The sequence below is a fragment of the Mastigoproctus giganteus genome, chromosome 2, assembly GCF_048544385.1.
Source record: "Mastigoproctus giganteus isolate SK-2022 chromosome 2, ASM4854438v1, whole genome shotgun sequence".
NCBI lineage: Eukaryota > Metazoa > Arthropoda > Arachnida > Uropygi > Thelyphonidae > Mastigoproctus > Mastigoproctus giganteus.
The window spans coordinates 181,670,494-181,694,023 of record NC_143576.1 but is presented as its reverse complement, the minus strand read 5'-3'; the positions used below and the strand labels follow the sequence as shown (position 1 = coordinate 181,694,023).

Below are 23,530 nucleotides of genomic sequence, written 5' to 3'. Positions count from 1 at the left end.
TTCAATGATGTTTGCGGGGTGATACCGTGTACCAACCTCTCACCAGATTAGCTGACTTCCAGAATTGCTGCTGAGACTGAATCTACTCTCATCAGTAGAGAGTACCTTAAGTAAAGATTTTGTGGTTGTAACCTTTAGAAATAGTGTTGGTTCTTAAGTTTTGCACACCAGTTTAGCTGTTCTTTTTTTTCTGCAGTCATCATACTACTGCTATAACTAACAGTGGGCCGAACCTTTCTTTTCGTGGCAGTGTACAGGCTTGATCATGCAAGTGCAAGATCAAGACAATGGTAGTCCCATATAATGATGTTTAATATGTTCACTGCCACCTAAATTTATGAGAATCAGTTCAAAGTACGATAATTCTTGGAATATTGAAAAAAAAAAATCAACACTTTGACATACTCTGCATTCTAAAAATTTGTAAATAATGTTTGGAAATTAAAGTTTTTGGAATTTATTGCTAAAAGCAAACATTTACTTTTCTGCTGAGCTGTAAATCGGAACCAATCTTAAAATTTTATTCAGAATAAAAAAGTTTATCCAGGTACATAAACTAACATCAATGCAAGCAAAGAACAAATAAAACTGTGTATACAAGTCTATAAACAAAAGCCAAGAAAAGTGCTCAATCAGTGTGCCAATACTGAGTAGCTATTAATTTCATGTCCCTTTACGTTTATGGCATTCGTGGTTGACTGCTTAAGAAGGACCACACATATGCATTACAGCATGGTGCTTGGGTGCCTTTTTAACTCAGATATGCATTGCAGCACATCACTTTTTTTTTTTTTTTTTTTGATTTGGTAGTTGTTGGCGCATCGGCTTCTGTGGCCATATTGCACCTCCCAAGGTTTTTGCAGTACTTTGATCCAAGCCCGAGGCGGGAATCGAACCCGCGACCTTTGGGTTGCCGGGCAGGTACTTTACCCACTCGGCTAGCCCGGTCGGCCAAGCAGCACATCACTTCTATTGACGTTTTACACTTATATGCACAGAGGCAGTGAATGTATTAAATTGAATTATTAGTGATAACTATTCCTACAGTTTCAATTTTGTGTTTTGAATGTTTTCCATAATAAATTTTTATATATTTAAATTTTTAAATTTTATTTAAAATTTTTCTTATTGTAGTGAGCAGTGATTTATTATGAGGGGAACATTACAGTGCTTACCGTTTTTGTTTTTCTAGCTGTTTTCATTTTAAAGTTCACATATGCAAGTTATTTAATTCCTTTCCTAGTATTTTTTATATTACACCCAATGCAATTGTTTCTGAGAAACAGGCTAGGATAATATTTTTCATATTAGTTTTTTTTTTATTTAAATTGGACACCGCTAGAAGTAGTTGGTAGTCCATGATGGTAGAAGTTTATCAGTTCAGTGTCAGAGCACCCCCATCTTTAAAATGGCCATGCCTGACTTGGTATACAGCACAATTTCTTTGTTGCAACGTGTAATGTGCAAGCTGTCTCCCAGGAGATGGGCAGGGTACTGCCTACCCAGTTTGTGGTATGGAAGTCTCTATATTTGATTATAATAATATGTTCATTATTGACAAGCATTAGGACAAATAAGTTATAATGAAGTATATGGTAACTAGACATTTTATAGGATCATTAGGAAAGAACAGGTACAGCAATAAGCAACCAATAAGATTTCAAGTTGCATTTATGCCCCATGGTTCTAATATTATGCTTACAAAGTTCATTACACAATTAAATAGCAGATAGTCAAGCAATCATAGTAAGAAACCCAGAAGTGTTATATAAAAAATAAAAATACAAGGAGGCTTACAGAGCAAAGATTTTATGTTGAAGCCTGCAGTATTTACAGAGATCAACACTAGTCAAATAACAATAATCAGAATCCAACTTCAACATTTGAAAAATACTATTTTCAAAATGCTTTATGCAACTGTAAATTAACATATTTTAAATTTCTCCTAGAAAAATATACTATAACTTTCTAGATGTTAATGTGGTCATCTTCTGTGCAGAAGAAAGCAATAAGTAGGCTGTTTTAGGCATACATGTATATCTAAAACATGCATGTATACTTATATGTGCACTAAGCTAGGAGCATAGTGAATAAATTTGACAAATTTCTGGAAGGAAATGGAGACATAGTATTACTCAAATATAAGGGATGCAGAATCTGAATATCGGGAGTACAACATGTACATAGTGTTGTTTGATCTGTGTCACTGAAAGGACAGGAGAAGGTTATGCTCTTACTTAAAAAGTACATAAAATCTAAGGCAGTGCATCAAGTTAACATGGGTGGCTAATGAAATTGAGTCAGTTTGGTGTGACATAAGCAGGAGGAAAACACAAATGATAATAGGACTGTGTTATAGGCTAGATGACTGTGATAAGCATAACAATGACACAGACAAATAGAGTGGGCCAGTACATCAGAAGGTCTTATAATGAAAGATTTTAATTTTTCAGATATTGACTGCAACCTGGATTGGTCACTCATACAGCAATAAAGCTGTATGAGTGGACATTTGGGGATTTACTGGATGACTATTTCCTATACCTACATGTTACAGAGGCAACAAGAGAAAACAATACTCTTGATTTGATTACCAGCAGTGACTCTTCACGTATTCAGAATCTACAAATAAAAGAACCACTAGGTGGCAGTGATTACAGAGAACTGATGTGAGATTTATTTAAAGATGTAACTAGGTCAAGGGCAAAAGGAAGGGTTTTTGCTTTCATAAAGGTGACTACAATGGTCTCAAGCAGCTTTAAATTCTATGCAGTGGGACCAATGGCAAATTTTAAATGGGAAGTATTCAATGAAATAAATGTAGAAGGTACTAAGCTTTTCATACCATCTAAGAGATACTGTTCAAGATTTAGGCAGAGAAGAAAAATACATGGGATGCATGTATATAAATTATCAGGTGATACAGAGCCCTACATTAAATATAAACTAGTCAGCAATCAAGTCAAAAGTAGGTTAGGCAAAATAAAGCAAATTATATAAAAAAAAAATATATCTGGCAAAGCATGCAAGGAAAACAACAAATACTTCTTTACTTATGTAAACACTAGAAGGAAGGAGATGAATCACATTGGTCCACTAGATAAATGGTTAAACTACTGATGAACCTGCTCAGGTTGCTTACAAACTGAATAGATATTTTGCATCTACATTCTCACATAAGGAATTTTTAAGGGCTGGGGATACTAGAAGTGTATCAAATTCTAGGGAGATAACCAAAAAGAGAATGGAAGAAAAACCATTGAAGCTAAACATAAACAAGTTAGTTAATGTACATAGTGTGTTACATTTCAGTTTGTGTTCAATGTGTTTTTCTTAAATTAATTGAATTTTTTTTTATTTTTCTGTGATAACCGAAATCAAAAGTAAATATAATTATCTCCACATTAATTAATTACTAAGATTTTAACTCCACAAATGCTTAATAAAACTGTATAGTATGATGTTGTCTAAACTTAGCCATTCAGTTTAATTTCAAATGTTTAATATTTATTAGTCTCTCCCATATAATTTTAAGTCTCCTTTCTTTCTTTCTGTATATATGTCTCTTCACAAGCAATACCACATTCACGAGCCTTATATAACAATACACATGAAACATGCATGGACTGTCTAAAGCTAATAATATTGTATTAAAGCTATATTTAATGAATAAATTTTTTTTCCATACAATTTATATAGAAAAAAGAAAAGACATTCAATGAAATTTAGAATGACTCAAAAATTATTAAAAGGCTCACATAAAATTTCACGAAAATCCATCCACTAGGAGTCCCTCTATTATCTGGATGGATGGATGGACAGACAAATGGACATGAAGACAACAGGCAATATGCATGTATAGAAGAAGTTCCCAGGTTTACAAGTTATTTTTTTTAAGTATCGGCAGAATCGAAAACAATGAATAAATACTGCAGCAGGATCTTTCCAGATCCAGCTGCAGTATTTATTCATTGCAATAAATAAATGCTAAACATTCATAAATGCAGCATTTCAAACCACATACATAGTTATGCAATAGCATTAGCATTAGTAGAGGCATTTGATGCAAGAAAGCAAGCTTATGCAGCATCAGCCAAAAAAAAAATAAAATAAAATAAATAAATAAAAAATAACCACTTCCACTTCACCCCTCTGTTCGTTCGAAATACCTCTCCAGCTGAGCCTTAAACTTATTTAGGCTATCAACTTCCACGACAAGGGATGGAAGTGTATTCCACCAACCAACCACCCGGTGGCTAAAGGCAAATTTCCTCACGTCCATCCTACATCTGTCTTTTCTCAATTTGAATTTATGCCCTCTCAGGTGATTATTCTGAGCAAGAGGAAGAATCCCATCAGCATTGAGCATGCTCAAACCATTCAAGGCTTTATACACCTCTATCAGATCACCTCGCCGGTGCCTAGTCTCCAGACACTGTAATTTGCAAAACTTAAGCCTTTCTTCGTAAGAGCACCCCTTTGTTCCATTCACTAATCTTGTTGCCCTTCTCTGTACTCGTTCCAGCATCTCTACATCCTTCTTGAAATGAGGCCTCCAGACCTGTATACAGTATTCTAGGTGTGGTCTGACCATTGCCTTATACAAGGGAATAATCACCTCCTTATCCCTGCTAGAAAAATTCCTATATATCATCGACAATACACCATGAGCTACTCTTGCAGCCCGTCTGCACTGCTCAGAAAACTTCATATCTGTCTGCACAACCACCCCCAGGTCCCTTTCATTCTCTACCACTGTCAGTGTAGTACCACAGAGTTGATACGTTGCTCTGGGGTTGCTGTTTCCCATATGTAGTACTTTACATTTGTCAATGTTAAACTTCATTTGCCACCTCTCAGCCCATCTGCTCAACCTTTCCAGATCCTGCTGCAGTAGCATAGTGTCAGTAGTGTCCTTGACAACCCTGTCAACCTTCGTATCGTCTGCAAACTTGGACATTAAGCTTGATATACCATCATCAATATCATTTATAAATACAGAAAACAATAATGGACCCAATACTGAACCCTGAGGGACTCCACTAATAACATTAGTCCACGATGAGCAGTGTTCATTGATTACCACTCTCTGTCTTCTCCCCCTCAACCACCCCTTTATCCATAGCAGCAATTTGTCTCCAATGCCACACTGCTCCAATTTGTGCAGCAGTCTTCCATGTGCAACAGTATCAAAAGCCTTTCTAAGATCCAAGTATATAATATCAAAGTTATTCCCTGCATCCAGTTCTTTTGTGACTGCATTATAGTATCCAATCAAATTGGTCAGGCAAGACTTCCCCTTAACAAAACCATGCTGTGTCTGAGCTATGACTGAAGTCTTGTCTAGATGATCCTGCAGTGCTTCTTTAACCAGTGCCTCCATTAATTTTCCTGGAACAGAAGTTAAGCTCACAGGTCTATAATTACTTGTGTCGTCCTTTGATCCTCCTTTATGAATTGGGGTCATCATCATCATCATCGTCATCAGCCATTTTCAATCCACTGCAGGATGAAGGCCTCTCCAGCAACTTTCCAGTTCCTTCTGTTTTGAGCACTGGCCATCCATTTACTACTCAAAAACTCATGAATTTCATCTATCCATCTCCGCCTTTGTCTTCCAGGTTTTCTTCTAGCTCCTCGTGGGTACCATTCTGTTATTTTCTTAGTCCATCTGTCATCATGTCTTCGAGCTATGTGTCCTGCCCAAGACCATTTTAGTTCTTTAGTTTTGGTAAGAATGTCCTTTACTTGAGTTTGCTGCCTAATCCATGTGTTTCTCTTCTTATCTAACAGTCTGATTCCCAATATAATTCGTTCCATTCTTCGCTGTGTAGTTCTTAGCTTCTCTTCCATTCTTTTGGTGAGTGCCCAAGTTTCACTTCCATAAGTCATGGTGGGGAGTATACATTGGTTCATTATTTTACGTTTCAGACAAACTGGGATATTGCTCTTCAGTATGTGACTATATTTCCTGAATGCTATCCATCCAAAATTTATTCTTCTCTTAACTTCCAGCCATTTATCATTATTACAGCTAATAACTTGTCCCAGATAAGTATATGACTCCACCTTTTCAATTACTGCTCCTTCAATCATTATTTCCCTTTCCGTGGCATACTTGTTCATCATTACTTTTGTTTTAGCCATATTCATCTTTAGTCCAAAATCCTTACTAACTGTGCATAACTGATTAAGATTTTCCTCTAATTCTTTGGGATCGTGGCTTATGACCACAATGTCATCTGCAAATTGTAAATGGTTTAGGTACTCTCCATTCACATTGACTCCTTTCTGCCACCAGTCTAATCTTCTGAAAGCTTCCTCAAGGGCAACAGTAAACAGCTTTGGAGATATTGTGTCTCCTTGTCGAACTCCTTTCTCAATTTTAAATTTGCTACTGTCTTTGTCTAGTCTAATAAAGGATGTAGCACTCTCATATATTTTCTTCAAAATCATAATATATGGAGTATCTATGCCTTGTCTTTCCAGTGCCCGAAACATTGCCTTATGCTGTATGGAGTCAAATGCCTTTTCATAATCCACAAATGCCAGGCATAATGGTGTTTTATATTCACTTGCTTTCTCCATTAGCTGTGATATTACGTGAAGGTGATCCATAGTTGAGAATCCTGTCCTAAAGCCAGCTTGCTCTTTCGGTTGATTCTCATCAAGTATTCTTTCTAATCTGTTAGTAATGACCCTTGTGAACAACTTGTAGATATGGGATAACAAGCTAATTGGTCTATAATTTCCAATTTCTGATTTATCTCCTTTCTTATGCAGCAAAACTATAATTGCATTATTCCACTGCTTAGGCATCACACCTTTTCTAATGCACTTTGTGAAGAGCCTTGCCAGTTTTTGTGTTATGTCTCTTCTTCCCAATTTTAACAACTCTACAGTAACTTCATCTTCCCCCGGGGCTTTCCGATTCTTCATTTTCTTCAATGCATGTTCTACCTCATCAGGAAGAATATCGGGTATGTCGTATGTGTTGCTACTTTGCAATCCATCTTCCCCACTGCTGGTATCATTCCCTCGCTCCTTGTATAATTCTCTATAGTAGTCTTCTGCTATTTGAATTATGCCTTCTCTGCTGTTTATAAGTACACCTTCGCTATTCTTCAGTTTCAGTATCATTTGTCTTTCTGTATTACTGCTCATGGCTGCTGATTTAAATCCTTTGTTTTCCCTTAATGCTTGTTCTACTTTTCTTGTGTTAAATCTTCTTATGTCCTCTCTGAGTCTCTTTCTAATGGCTTTGCATAACTCAGTATACTCAATTTTCTCCCTGTCAGTGATTTTCTTGCTCTTCATTTGTCGTCTTTGGTTCATCATGACAAGTGTTTCTTGACTAATTTTTTCTTCTTTAGATTTCTGTTTCCCTATAGGTTTCTTGGGCTTTATCACTTTCAGAAAGTTGTAATATTCCTCGTCGATATCTTGGTCCTGAGCAGTCTGCAGAAGCTCAAACTTGTTCTTCAGTTCCAGTACATACTGCTTTTTCTCCTCCTCTGTTATTTCAAAGACCTTTGTATTATTTACTCGAGTCAGTTTTTTCCTTTCCTTTCCTACATCTATATCAAGTGTACATCTTACCATTCTGTGATCACTTCCAACATTTACCTTATTCAGGACGGTAACATCATTCACAATATATCTTCTGTTAGTGAGGATGAAGTCGATTTCATTAGTTGTTAATCCATTTGGACTCTTCCATGTCCACTTTCTGTTCACCCTTTTCTTGAAAAAAGTGTTCATTACTGACATTCCTTGAGATTCTGCAAATTCCACAAGTCTTTCACCTCTTTTATTTCTTTCACCAATTCCAAAATTTCCTATAGTTCCTCTTTCTGCGCTTTTTTGCCTTTATCCAACCTTAGCATTGAAGTGGGGTCACATTGGGTTAGCATTGAATTGGGGTCACATTTGCACATCTCCAGTCCATGGGTACTTCCCCTGAGTCCAAGGAAGCTCTCATAATTATGGCTCAAGGGTTTGCTTACTTCCTTTAATAGATCCCATCCACCCCAGGTGCCTTTCTTGTATTTATCTTCAACAATTTCTCCTCCACTTTACTCTCAGTTATTACAAGATTCTGTAGCTTACTACTAGAGTTGAATACACCTCTGGCATTCCCCTCGCTGAATAACTCCTCATGTGTGAATGTCGATGCAAAATATTCATTCAGTTTGTTAGCCACCTGAGCAGGATCATCAACAGTTGACCAATCGATATCAAGTGGACCAATCTGATTCATCCCCTTCCTTCTAGAGTTTACATAAGTAGAGAACTCTTTGCTGTTTTTCTTTGCATCCCTTGCCAAAGATTTCTCGTAATCTGCCTTCGCCTGCCTAACCTCCTTTGTAACTTGGTAACAGATCAACTTGTATCTATCATAGGCTTCTGTGTCATGTGTTAATTTGTATGTATCCCATGCATGTTTCTTCTCTGCCATATGTCTCATTAGTTCATCTGACATACACTTAGGCCTAAACCTTGAAAATATTTCTTAGTTGGTATGTAAAGCCTAGTAGCTTCCAAGATAAGTTCTTTGAATGCTTCCCATAGTACTACTATGGGAAGCATAGTAGTACTATATTCCCATAGTAATACAGTACTACTATGCATGCATTTGTTTGTTCAGGCAGATGAGAGTGTCTCACTGACTCACATAACATAAAGTAGTTAATACATTGATGTTACAAAGAGTGGTTTGTGTTGCTCTTCATTTTTGCTGTCTTTTGTTATTTCAAATTTATCCCTATTATTATGGGAGATAAATTTAAAGGGTGTATGAAATAAACGTTGTCCTCAGTTTATTGATAATTTTGAAGAATTTCGAGAACCAGCAGAGATTGTACAAAAAACAGAAGTGGTTGCTAATATTGCTAAACAATTGCAGCTTGAGGTTTCTACAACTGATGTCACCGATCTGCTTCAAGCACACAATGGAGATTGGTTGTTTGTGTTTTAATGGTGCATCAGCTACTAGGGCTATAATGCACCAACCCACACAATGGAGAGCTCACAAATGGAGACCTTGAAATGGCAAAATGTGAAGAAGCTGAGGAAGAAGATGATTCAACAGCTGAAACTCCTGTTTGTTCCTTCACTCTCAAGGGTCTTTATGAAGCTTTTCAACACAGAAAAAGCAACTAAGATTTTCAAGTCACAAGATTCAAATTTCAAATGCACTAGAAGAGTTACTACACATTTAAAAAATACTTATGCATGCTATTGTGAAATTTATAAAGAAAAGAGAAGACTGTCTTGGAAAAAAATGACTTGAAGCATTTCTGAAGACGACGACGACGACTCCCTGTGCTTCCAGCAAACCAAAAACGAGTGCCGAACCATCAATGAGTGAGCATTTGGTCTATGATGACGAAGAATAAACATTCTTTAACATTTGTATGACATAAATAATTTCTTTATTATAAAATTTTCTTGATTCTAAAGGCCATGTTTTCATTTCTTTGGATAAATAAATCACTGTTTAAGCATAAACCATTGTTTTGTTGACTTTTATTTAACATCACTACGGTTAAATTTCATTGTTGAGAATGTAACCCATGTTTTGAACGTTACGTCTATGGGAAATAAATTCCTGCTTTACGAGCATGCACTAGGAATGAATTAACTTGTAAAGTCAGGAACTATCTGTATATCCAAACGCAACTAAAGTGGCACCTGAGGTTGATAGAATCTACCCAATTATATTAAGGAAGGTAACAAAAGAGGAAATCAAACCTTTAGCCATAAATATGAGAGCATCCTTTGATTCAGCGAGAGATCTCTACAGACTGGAGATGTGCAAATGTACCTCTAATTCATAAAGAAAGATCAAAGGATGATATAAGTAACTGCAGACCTCTTAGCCTGACTTCTTCTCCATGGAAAATTAATGGAGTCACTGGTTAAAAAAGCAATGCAAGACCATCAACAGAAATGCAGTTATACTGCAGTCACAGCATGGATTTGTTAAGGGGCGATCTTGTCTGACCAATTTTATATGATACTATGATGTAGTAACAAAGGAATTGGATGCAAAAAAATTATTTTGACATCATACACTCAAATTTCGGAAAAGCTATTGACACAACATTCAAGGCTGCTGTAGAGGTAAGAAATTTTATGGATAAAGGGATGGTTGAGTGGGAGCAACAAAGAGTGGTTATCAATGGGTATAGCTTTTCCTGGACTAATGTTATTAGTAGAGTTCCTCAGGGTTCAGTGATGGGCCTACTGTTGTTTTTTACATTTATTAATGGAAACTGATTAAGACTTTTTATATTTCAGTTTGAAGATGATACAAAGATTGGCAGGTTGGTTAATGACAGTAAACAGGGTATTTGCTACTACAACAAGATCAAGCAAGATTAGACAGATGGGCCAAGAAGTGGCAAATGAAGTTTATCATTAACAAATGAAAGGTATTGCATATGGGTAGCAGTAATTCCTGAATAACATACCTACTATGTGGTATCATACTCAAGATGGTGGAGAATGAAAAAGAACTAGGGTAATCGTGCAGTCAGACAGGAAGTTCTCCGAGTACTGCAGATATACTTATAGGAAAGCTCATGGAGTTTTGCCAGCAAGGATAAGGAGGTGATTATCCTGTTGTACAAAGCAATAGTTATAAAGTAACTAAAGCAATAGTTATAAAGTTATAAAATAAAGAGTTATAAAGTATATCTACTTCAAGCAGAAAGCATAAAAAATTTATATGAAAAAAAGGATTAAAGACGAAATAAGTAAAACATCGGAGAGAGAACAAATAGAAGAAGAATGGAATAATATACGAAATATAATTCAAAAGATAGCAAAAGAGACACTAGGACAATTCAGGAAAAACTATAAGGAGGGGGGGGGGGGTTAAAGATATGGAATGAAGAAATAGCTAAAGCAGTACAAGATAAATATCTTAAATATATGCAAAACAGGACAAATGAGAATGAAAAAATATATAAACAAGAACGCAATAAAACTAAAGATATAATAAGGAAGGCTAAAGCAGAGTCATGGGATAGATTTATAAGCACAATAGAACATGATGTTCATGGAAGACAAAATTTGGCATATAAAATGATGAAACACTTGAATAGCACAGAGAAAGACATTTCAAAAATAAATATAATAAAGGAAGAACAATGGAAAAAAACATTATGAAGAATTGTGGAAAGACCCAACATATCAAACAAAAGAGATACAGTTAGACTCAGTTAGTGACATAGATCCGATAATGAAGGAAGAATTGGAAAAGGCATTGAAAGCTACAAAAAATAGGAAAGCAGTAAGAATAGATGGTATAAATGCAGAACTGATCAAGTATGGAGGAAGTTTTTTAAAAGACAGGATACTAAATTTATTTAATAAATGTTGGGAACAGTATAAAATACCAGAAGAATGGATGATAGCAAAAATTATTTCAATATTTAAAAAAGGAAATAGAAATGATACCAAGAATTATAGAGGGATTAGCATACTAAATACAGTATATAAAATGTATAACAAAATAATAAATAATGGAATTAAAATTATCTCTGATGAAATATTAATAGAACAGGCAGGATTCAGAAAAGGAAGATCATGTACAAATAATATATTTATATTAAAACAAATAATAGAAAAACGAAAAGAGTTTAATTTAGAAAAGCATTTAGCATTTATAGATTATGAAAAAGCATTTGATCGAGTAAACAGACGAAAACTATGGGACATATTGAGTAATAAAGAATACCCAAAAGCATCTAACAAAAATAATACAGAGTTTATATCAAGGAACAAAAATAGTAATAGATACAGGTAATAAATTAACAGGGGAAATTATAATAAATCAAGGAGTTAGACAGGGATGTAGCTTGTCACCAACGCTGTTTAACATATATATCGAGGATATGATATGTAAATGGAAAGAAGAAATTAATACAGGTATATATTTAAATACAAAGAATAGGATTAATACAGTTATTTGCAGATGATCAAGTAATTATTCAAGATAGTGAAGATAATTTACAAAGAGCAGTATTTAAATATAAATATAAAGTTAAAATATCAACGATAAAAACTAGAACAATGGCTTTTAAAGGGAAAAATACGGTGAGAACAAAAATAGTTATAGACAATAAAATATTAGAACAAGTAAAACATTTTAAATATCTAGGATGTGATATAACATATGATGTCGAAGGAGATATGAACGAGAAATTTCAAAATATATGTGGAACAATAAAAAGAACTCTGGCTAAGAAAACAAGGAAAGAAACACAATTGAAATTTTACAAAGTAATGGCAATACCAACACTTCTTTATGGTTCTGAAATATGGATACCGAAACAAAGAAACATTAATAGAATACAAGCTGCAGAAATGAAATTTTTAAGATATGTTAAAGGATGTACAAAATTAGATAAAATACCAAACGTAAATATTAGAAAGGAATTAAAGATTTACTCAATTAATGGAAAAATTATAGAATATAGACAAAGATGGAAAGAACATGTAGAAAGAATGGAAGATAATAGATTCCCTAAATTAGCTTATACATATACAGCAAAAGGAAAAAGAGACAGAGGAAGACCAAAGAAAAGATGGGCAGACCTCTTCGAGATTGGAACAGGTAGATCGCCTAATCCATGAAGGAAGATAAGGTAAGAATAAGATAGGACAAAGCAATAGTTAGGCCAAATCTTGACTACTGCATACAGGTACGGAGGACTAATTTTAGCAAGGATATCGATCAGTTGGAACAGATGCAGAGAAGAGCAACTAGATGAAAGCAAAGAAATATGTTTACCAGAAAAAGGCTTCTTCAGTTCTGCAAATTGCAGAGTCTGGAGATTAGGACATCTGTAAGGAGAAATGACTGAAGTGTTTAAAGCTTTGAATGGGTTGAGTACACTAAATGATAATGGCATTTTCCCTCTTGCTCAGACAACACGAGATGGCATAAATTCAAAGAGAGGAACACCAGCAGGAAGTTGAGTAGTATTAGTAATGGCCGCATGGTGACAGGAAGCCTAAGGCTTATCCTGCACCAGCCAAAAAAAAAAAAAAAAAAAAAAAAAGAGAAAGAAAGAAAGGAATAAATAGTAAAATAATAATAAAAAAATGAAATAAAATAATTAATTAACATCAATAAAAAAATTAAAATAAATAATTAATAATAATAAAAAAATTAAATAAAATAATTAATTAACATCAATAAAAAAATTAAAATAAATAATTAATAATAATAAAAAAATTAAAATAAAATAAATAATTAATAATAATAAAAGAAAAGGAAACAACCTATGCATTTCCCTCCTCCCATAGGTAACTATCCAGCTGACCTTTGAATTTCCCTGAACCGTCAGCCATTTTTTAAATGCGGTGTTCAGTTAAAAGGGAAAAGCAACTCATAGCATGAAGAGTAGCTTGGTTATACACTAATTGCTGTTCTGAAGCTGAATCACCATTAAAAAGAATCATCTTGGAACTATGAAAGACAACACACAAAATGTTTGGCATTTTTATGGTACAGTTTGGGATATTAACCATCAGGAACTGAATTTCTGTAAAGTAGCAAAGAAGGTCAGGTGGAGTCCAAAATGTTAGCACATGAGTGAAAAAAATGTATGACTAAGAAACCCTCAACATCCTTGATTTGACATCTTGCTGGAAAGCAATTCCTTAACAAGATTAATTTAGGAATGCAACGTGTCATGATACATTTCTCTAACAGGGTTTTGAAAATGTCATCAAACGATGATAAAAGTTTGAATGTCTGTGGAAATTATGTGCGTAAATTTGCCTTTAGCCAGTGGGTGGTTAATTGCTGGAACACACTTCTATCTATCCTTGTGGAAGTTGATAGGTTAAATAAATTTAAGGAGGAACTGCACAAACTTTTAGAAGGAATGGATGTGTGAAATTGTTTTTTTTTTTTTTTTTTTACCAGTGTTATTTGGAAAAAAGCATTACCTTATCTGGAAATCATCACGAAACTTGATGCGCATGCTTTGTACTTGTTGCTGCAGTGATACAACAATTACAATGCACATGCGCCCAAGAAAACGCAATTGTATGCAGCAAGTGCAGTGACACAACAAGTACAATTGAGCTGTGATGCGCTACATTATTCCGTTATATCAGTATAATGATTAATATGTAAGTGTGCAAAAATCTACAGCCCTACGGGAGGAACTGGACAAACTTTTAGAGGGAATTGTTTTGTAATTTTTTTTTTTTTTTTGGCTGATGCTGCATAAGCTCATATACTTGCTTTCTTGCATCACATGCCACTACTACTACTATGTTGAGAAATCGATTACAGGTCCATCTGTAAGTAGTTTTCTTTTATACAGAAAAATAATGACGACCTCACTTCCTGATTTGCATTTATATCTGTAACAGTTTGAGTTGATATTTTGCTACTGACATGGGAACTAAAATATCTCAACTGTTATGGAATAATTATAATTTTGGAGTATAGTGACAAATCAGAAACAGTAAATTAGAAGATTAAGTGGTACTCACCTTGAGGTAATCACAAAGAGATCCTTTATCGTGATAAGATGTAATTAACCAATATTCAGCTTGTAAACTATCTCCCCTTCTTTCAGAACCCACATAAACCAAAATATTTTCATGCTTCATCTGAGGTAATTTATATATGTCTTGTTCCACAATCCACGAAGTACGATCCTAATAAAATTAAATTAAAAATAGTAGATAAATTCTAACTCTGAACAAATTCAGTGAACATTTCAATATCATATTCAAATAATTAACTAACTTATACTATTTTAAATCAATGTCGTCTTATGTACCATAAAAGTATGTTAACAACACCCATAACACTGCAGTTCAACTTGAAGGTATGGTCTGTGGCACAGTTGCAAAAATAAATATATAAAATTAAAAAATCATAATGAAATCCCAAAACACACATTTTCTAAGATACAGCCTTTTACAATTTTTATTAAAATTAATACAGCAAGAAACTTCAAACAGGTATAAGGGGCATTTGTAGGGGTTGTATAAAAATTACTAAAAAGGTCACATTACAGAAGTCGATACAAGGTGCTCGAAAATATGGTGACGTGTACATCAGCACAGCACATGACCCCCTCCAACCGCTAAACAGGTCTAACAGCGGTGATCCAAGCTTGATATAAGGATGTCTTTAAGTTTCTGTGGCAACAACTCCCATTCTTCCACCAGTGCAGACTGTAGCTCACCAAGTGAATGAAGACTTGGCTGTCAGCGTGCATTGTGATGACCAAGGGCGTCCCACACTTCTTTGATCGCACTGGCCATGGCAGCCGTTAGATATCTTCAGCTTCAAGATATTCGTCCACCATTTGAGCTCTATGTGCAGTGGTGTAGTCGTGCATGAAAAGAAAACCCGGGAAAACCACACACCTAAAAAAGTCACACATAGGGTTCAAGAGGCTGTTCTTGGTAACTCTGAGCAGTTACGGTGCCGCCATTGATCATTATTCTGCTCCACACAACACACCCACCTACATTGTAAATGCCCCTTCTCTGAAGATGGAGGGATAGTACCGCATTCCTTGTTTCCATATGAAATAATGTCTAGAATCTGTTTGTAGACTTATAATGGGACTCAGAGAACAGAACTGTACCTCATTTATCAGGGCTCCAAGTCACATGTTCCCAAAACCAGTTTCGATGAGCTGTGTGGTCATCTGGGGTTAAAAGGATGCAAACCACTGGCTTCCTTGTGTAGGTCCACTTGAATTGAGCCTTCTTAACTCAATCCGGTTGGAAATGTTTTCCCCTTTGGCCATATAAGAGAAAGTTGATGAAGGCCATTGTACGGTTCTGCCTTGCTGTTAGAGCCAGATAGTGGTCTGTTCTGATTGACATAGCCCTTGGGTGACCTTGGCCAGCTCTTCTTGTAATGGTTCATGTCTCCTGAAAATGCTTCCATAGTGCCGAGATGACACATTAAGACAACAACACCTCCACCCGTGACTGTTCAGCTTGAAGTCATTCAACAGCCCACCACCTCAAAAACAATAATGACCTGTCATCATGAATACTGGAGATGTGGGTATCCCACTGAGCAAGCCAAAAAACTGGAATGAAGTGACATGGTCACAATCCCTGTTTTCACAGGCATGAATAATTTGCATAATGTGCAGCTCTGTAGGGTGGTAGATTGATTTCTACTGGATACTTCAAATTTGCATGCCAGGATGCCTATTATATCAAATATTCTCCTTCGGTGACACTATTAATAATAAAATATTCACGAAAAACATTTTGTTCTGTTAATCTTTCCGAGAAGTGTAGCAACTAAACAGGAAGGGTATTACAAATTATGGTGAAGTCACCATAATTTGTAATACCCACCACAGTCGCCTGACTTAAACTCAGCAGGGCTTTTATGAAATTAGAGACCATCAATTCTGTGAAGTCTGCCCATCTTCACAAAATTTATGGGGAACCTTACAGATTCCTTGGAGTAATGTTAGTCAGGACACTATTATAGAATCTCGTGGAGTATATTTTGATGAAAAATCAGTATAGCTGTTAATATTGATCATTTAAATATTGTTTGCTGTAAAATTTTTCAGCACTTAATAAATAATCTTAAAATCCATTGTAGTATGTTGTTTTTTTATATTAAACCTTACACTGTCACTGCTTATTTCAAAAGAATTAACCAAAACTGTTGTCATACACTGTGATTCCAAACTTTTAGGCAGGAGTGTTATGCATCATGAAGTATTGCGATAGATATTTGTTGCTAAAAATGTTGTCCGTTGAATTTAGCAATGCACATTAACAAAACAATTATAATGAAGTTGTAAAGTTTTCTGGACTTGGCTGACCATTAAAATTTATCTCAATGTCCTTGCAGAGCATATGAAAGTCTTATGGTGATATATAAGAATTATCTCAAAAGTAATGTTCAAAAGAAGTTAATTTAAACTAAATTTATTTTATAGCATAATTTATATTAAAAACTTTCTATGCAGTCTCCTTCATGCCTTGTGACTCCTTCCCAATGTTCAAGTATAATTTTTGAATGAGGTTTAACTGTCTGCTCTCAGAATTTATGTTTGAAAATTCAGCAGAAGTGACCACAGGTGTTATCGTCACAAAGTACATCAACACCTGCGGTCACTTCTGATGAATTTTCAAGCATAATTTCTGATCTGACAAAAAAGAAATGCTTGATAGTAGTCTCCCGTTACTGATCTTCAAAGTGGCACATGATCAGTAGCAATAATATACTCATGATTATAGGCCAAGATGACCATTTGTTTCACCTTTGATTGTTGCCAGCAATATTTAGAGGGTGTGGCAAAGGTGGATGCTTCAAGTGAGCTGATTGTAACTTCATTTTAAAGTCACGAGTCCATATCTTATAAATTGCAACAATTTGTTCTGAAAACTATTCACTTTCTTTTCAGTAATGTGTAAGTAACTGTATTGCAATTCTATAAGCTTTGTTTGTTCATCTGATGCAAACATGGAGGCTATCAGTGACTTTTTTTTTTGTAACTTATTAGTGAAAATTTGATGAACAGATGACTTCATTATTTCAGATTCATTGGTTATTTCTTCACAGGTTATATACCTGTCTTCCCCCAAAATGGCATAATAATGACTGCTGATGTGTTGTCGATAGATGTTCTTGGTCTACCTGAGCATTGCTTGTCTTCAACTGTGTTATAATCTACTGTTGATGGCTCACTAGCACTTCAACAATTCATAAATTTGTGTCAGTGTTTGACCACAAAGCTTCAGTTTTGATAAAAGATCTTTGATCCGAAACTGCGATCTGACCTGAAGCATCACCATCCATTTCTAAAAGCCTCATTCAAAAACATTCATTCATTCAATTCAACTCTGTTCTTCCAAGCACATTAATAATGAAGTTAAAATTCAAATTATTATTTATCCTGACTTGAGGCTGTCACAGACATTCTCTCAGGTATGTCAAGCTGGGCTTGCTACCTGAAACTCTAAAATTCTGATGGAACTCATATTCAGGTTCCGCTCAAGTCAAGTGAACTGAATTTTGACGAAGTCCAGTTGGTCTGTGAGAGCCAAATCCTCTGCTTGCACATTCACGATGGTAAGACTTTTAGTAACACTGGGTGTAACTTCAATATGTAAGTCCTGAAATATGGCACCTAGGTGCAAACCAAGGTAAGCAAGGGTTGAAATGTGGTGCCCACGCCACATGGAGAAAGCTGCCCCCTCTGTGTTATCAGGTAATACTAGATGGTAGATGATTTTCATCAACTGGTGCAATACCATCACTTTGCTCACTGGGGGCTTAACGTAGTGGAACCCATGTTTAGTCTACAGAGCAAAACTCCAGCAATCCTCCCATCTCTTCCACCATGCAGTATGACTGGTGTCTTTTGAGGTTATGATGAACATCATGGCAAGATTTAATCTTCCTTACATTTTGAGGGTACAGCTCTAAAACAGTGTTTGAAGGCCAGCTGCTAGATAATCCACCAGACAATCTACTGATAACTCCTAGGAGGCTTCCGGAACAGCTAATGTATATCGCAATAATCTCGCTGCCTTTACTCTAGCAGATAGCTACTGATGGGAGTCCGAGTAGTGTGCATGTGGGGGAGGGGAGCATTGTCGCGGCCTTATGTCAAGAAGCTGGAAAAATTTCATTACTTCACACAACATATCCTCCACACCTTTTCTTGCTACTGAATACACCATGAATTATCAAACTAATAGAACAAACTTGTCTGTGAAAAGATCTAAACCTCCCAAACACTTCCTTCTTTCATTTCACAAATAAATGCCGTCTCAGTTCCAATCTCAACAACGTCCATTTCCACTTAGTCTGCCACACCCCATGTACTTTTTCTGACAGAATCCCAATTATTGCTTGATTCAACCACTGTTCATTTCAGTTGTAATAATTATTCACTGTATGATTATAATTATTTTATTGTAATAATTATTCACTATATGATTATAATTATTTTATTGTAATAATTATTCACCTTTTGCTTACACTTATCTTTTTCTCACAAACAACTCTTCGAGTACACAGTTGAAGTGAGTGATCCTCTAGGCACCTCAGATCACAACTTGGTGATGGTCTCTTCTTTCTCGCATGGTCATTTTAACTTTGTGTTGTTTAGCATTAAAAGAATGCAAAATAGAATGTTCCACAAGATTCATTTCTATTTTTCCTTGGTTGGATTATTGTTTCTAATCTGCTAATGTCAACGTTTGCTCAGATCGAGTCAGTGAAATTTTTCTTGTAGGGATGAAATCCTTTATTCCACATTCCACCTTAAAATCTCATCCCTTATCTAAACCTTGCTCTTTCCAATAAATGTGCTAAGGCTGTTCAAGATAAGAATGTTGCATGTTGCAACTGGCTTGTATCCAAATCTCCAAGTTCATTTTCTGCCTACACCAAAGCTCACAACAATTGTAAAGCAATTATTAATCAATCCAAATTAGATTTCGAACAGGTAGAAAACTTGCTTCTTATCCAAATGGTAATTGAACATTTTGATCTCTTGCCAAAGCTACTGGCCGCAAATTTTGCAAACTCTATCCCACCTCTGTCAAAAACCAGATGGTATTACCAATTCAGCCAAAGATAAAGCTAACCTGCTAGCATCCTACTTTCTTCTGAATTGTGTATTGATGATCATGGTAAACCACCTTCTATCATTCTCAGTACTAAGTCTATTAAAATGTCTCTTGTGGTCTTCCATCAAAAGGATGTCAGAAGAATTTGGACAGTCTGGATGCCAAGAAAGTGACAGGTTCTGATGGTATTTCTCCATTTGTTCTCTAAATCTGTGCTCCTGAGTCTTCTATTCTGTGTCGCCTTTTTTTCACTTTCTTATTTCAAAAGTGTTTCCCCTTCTACTTGGAAATTTCCTCATATCCAGCCAGCTCTTAAAAAGGGTGACAAATCCCTCCCATCCAATTATCATCCTATTGCACTTACTTATACATTTTCTAAAGTAATGGAGAAATCTATTAACTGCCAACCCTTAAACTATCTAGAAACCTTCCATCTGATTAATGATCCCTAGTATGGATTCCATCAGTGTTGATCCACTGGTAATATACTGGCTTATATTACCCAACTATGGACAAATTCAATGGAAAAGTTTGGAGAAACTTAAGCAGTTGCTCTCAACATTTCAAAGGCTTTTCATCGTATTTGGCATAAGGGTCTTCTAAATAAAGCTTCCATCTTATAGTTGTCCAGCCTTTTTTGTAATTGGGTATCCAGTTTTATCTCTGACCACTCACTGTGGATGATGGCTTTCTGTCTTCAAACTTCTCCACTAATGCAGGTGTCACCAAGGTTTAGTTCTTTCTCCCACTCTTTTCCTCTTGTATATTAATGAGCTTCTTCCATTTACCAGAAATCTTATCCATAGTTTTTCTGATTATAGCACATTACATTCCACCTTCCAGTCTGAGAAACCTTGCCCTGCACAAATAGCTTCAACTTCTCGAATATACACCACTAATCCCTTAATTGCTTATTTCCAGAAAATTCTCTCTTGGCGGCAGAAATAACTTAGTTTTTAATTCTTCTAAAACTCACTCCTGTCTTTTATCTCCCAAAAAGAATTCTTCTGGTCCTATGCTTATCTTTGATGACACCATGATTTCTAGACAAGATCACATATCTCTATCGAAGATTACCCTGACTTCTAACCTCTCTTGGCATAAGTAGATTGCAAATATGCTTTCTCTGCATCTAAAAAACTTGGTTTTCTCTTTTGCCCTCAGCATTATTTTTCTTCCAAATATTTGTTCACCTCTGTACAAATTGCAAATCCGCCCTACCATGGAATATTGTGCCCCAGTCTCCAAAATCTCTCTCAGACTTCTAAATTCCATTCAAAAGAGGGCAGTTGGGTTAACTAAAGACTCATCTCTAACAGATTCTCTCACACTGTCTCATAGACGTTCTGTTTCTGCTGCATGCCTTCTCTACAGATACTTCCATGGGCACTGTTCTTCTGAATTGGCTTCTATAATTCCTACTCTCTTCTAAAAACACATGTAGCAACTGATCAGTATCTTTTTACTGTCCAACTTCAAGCTCACAGAACCAACTTTTCTGCTTACTCATTTATTCCTTTGAGTTCTGTTTTCTTGAACAACCTCCCTTCATACATATTTCCTGAAAATTACACTCTACAGAAATTCAAGTCTAATGTCAACAAGTATCTTCTTTCATCTTCTCAAACTTCAACCCATGCATGGTACTAAGTACTATAAGTTCTAATACCTCTCATACTTGTGGTTTTTGTAATAGTAATAGTTTTGAAAATAGTAATAATATTACTATTACTATTTTCATTAAAAAAAAAAAAGAAGTCATTTTGATGCAGTCTCCTTTGCACCTTATATCTGCATCCCAATGTCCAGGAATAATTTTTTAATGAGGTTAAATTGTCTGCTCTCAGAATTTATGCTTGAAAGTTCATCAGTGACCACAGATGTTATCACGGAGTACATCAACCATGGAAGCAAATCTACATCCTTCCTAAAATGAGGTCTTGAGGCCTCATTTTAGGAAGGATATAGATTTGTTTGAGCATGTACAGAGAAGGGCTACAAGATTGGTGAGGGGAATGAAGGGGTCCTCTTACCAAGAGAGGCTTAAGTTCTGCAAATTGCAGTGGCTGGAGACTAGGCACCTGTGAGGTGATCTGATTGAGGTGTACAAGGCCTTGAATGGGTTGAGCATGCTGAATTCTGATGGAATTCTTTCGCTTGCTCAGATTACGAACGAATCTAAGGGGACATAAATTCAAATTGAGGAAAGATAGTTGTGGAATAGTTGTGCGGAAATTTGCCTTTAGCCAACGGGTGGTTAATTGCTGGAACAAACTTCCATCTATCGTTGTGGAAGTTGATAGCTTAAATAAATTCAAGGAGGAAATGGACAAACTTTTACAGGGAATGGTTGTATGAATTTTTTTTTGGCTGATGCTACATAAGCTCATATGCTTGCTTTCTTGGATCCCATGTCTCTATTACTATTACTATTTTCATTTAAAAAAAAACCTTCACACCTCATATCTGCTTCCCAATATCCAGGCATAATTTCTGAATGAGGTTAAATTGTCTGTTCTCAGAATTTATGCTTGAAAGTTAATCAGAAGTGACCACAGATGTTATCATGGAGTACATCAACCACGGAAGCAGCCACAGATGTTGTCAAGAAGTACATCAACATCGCTTCTGATGGATTTTCAAGCATAATTCTGATCTGACAAAGAAACGTTCAATGGTAGTCTCCAGTTACTGATTTTCAAAATGGCACATAATCAGGGGCAATAACGCTCTCATAAATATAGGCCAAGATAACCATTTGTTTCACCTTTGATTTACGCCAGCAATATTTAGAGAGTATGGCAAAGATGAATGCTTCCGGCGAACTGATTGAAACAATGTGGTTTAAAAACTCCACCTTCTCATCAGTAATGTGCAGATATCTGTGTTGCAATTCTTTATGCTTTGCTTGTTCATCTGATAGCAAACATGGAAATTATCAGTGAGGGCCCTTTCTGTTTTGCAATCCATCAGTTAAAATTCAAGGAACAAATGACTTCAATATTTCAGATTCATTGGCTATTTCTCCACAGGTTATACATCCAAAATGGCATAATAATGACTGCTGACGTGTTGTTAATAGATGTTCTTGGTCTACCTGAGTGTTGCTTATCTTCAATCATGCTATAATCTACTCTTGACTTGACACACACTTCTGCAACAATTCATAAATTTGTGTTGGTGTTTGACCACTCAAAGTTTCAGTTTTGATAAAAGATCTTTGATGGGAAGCTGAAATCTGATCTGAAGCATCACCATCCATTTTTAAAAGCCTCTACACAACACAAATGTTCAATATAGGAACTCTGTTCTTCCAAGCACATTAATAACAAGGTTAAACTTCAAATTATTATCCTAATAAATATCAGTTGCATAGGCATACTGAGCGAGGAACATGTGCACAGTGTGTATTTCTTTTTGGAGGAGCCTCATAATACAATAACATAGTAAAATTACTTAAAAAGTTCATATTCATGTCTATTTTAAATTCCATTTAAAATAAATTACCTGGGGAGGAAATATTTTAACAGCAACATATTCCTTTAAAATCTGTGCTTTCCACACTGCACCAAAACGACCTTGAGCTTTCACTTCTATCAACTGAACTGGACATAAACCTAACAAAGGTGAAGGCGTTGGTAAGGGTGATGGTTCAGATGTTGGTACTTCATTAAAATATGACATTCGCCGTCGTCGATAAACATAATATGCCACTGATAAAACAAGAGTTAGTCCTGCAAATGGCACCAAAGTATATACCAAAGTATTTAGCACCTGGCTGCTACTGGCTGCTAGCCTTACAGGAAGACCAGTACTTGGTTTTAGCACTAATATATGAAAAAGAAAGAAAAAATTTTACTTTTACTTAAAATATTAATAATAGGCAGTTAAAAATGAAACTTTCTAAAATTTCAACAGT

General features: G+C 35.6%; 1 protein-coding gene across 1 annotated transcript in view; it reads right to left on the bottom strand.

Moving 5' to 3' along the window:
- Positions 1 to 23,530, bottom strand: part of put (activin A receptor type 2 punt) — a 166,128-nt gene that overhangs the window by 69,519 nt on the left and 73,079 nt on the right. The window contains exons 4-5 of the mRNA XM_090368830.1: positions 23,119 to 23,438; positions 14,524 to 14,691 (exon numbers count right to left, since the gene is read on the bottom strand). Of these exons, the coding sequence (XP_090224956.1) occupies positions 14,524 to 14,691; positions 23,119 to 23,438 (488 nt within the window). The remainder of the gene's footprint in view (positions 1 to 14,523; positions 14,692 to 23,118; positions 23,439 to 23,530) is intronic.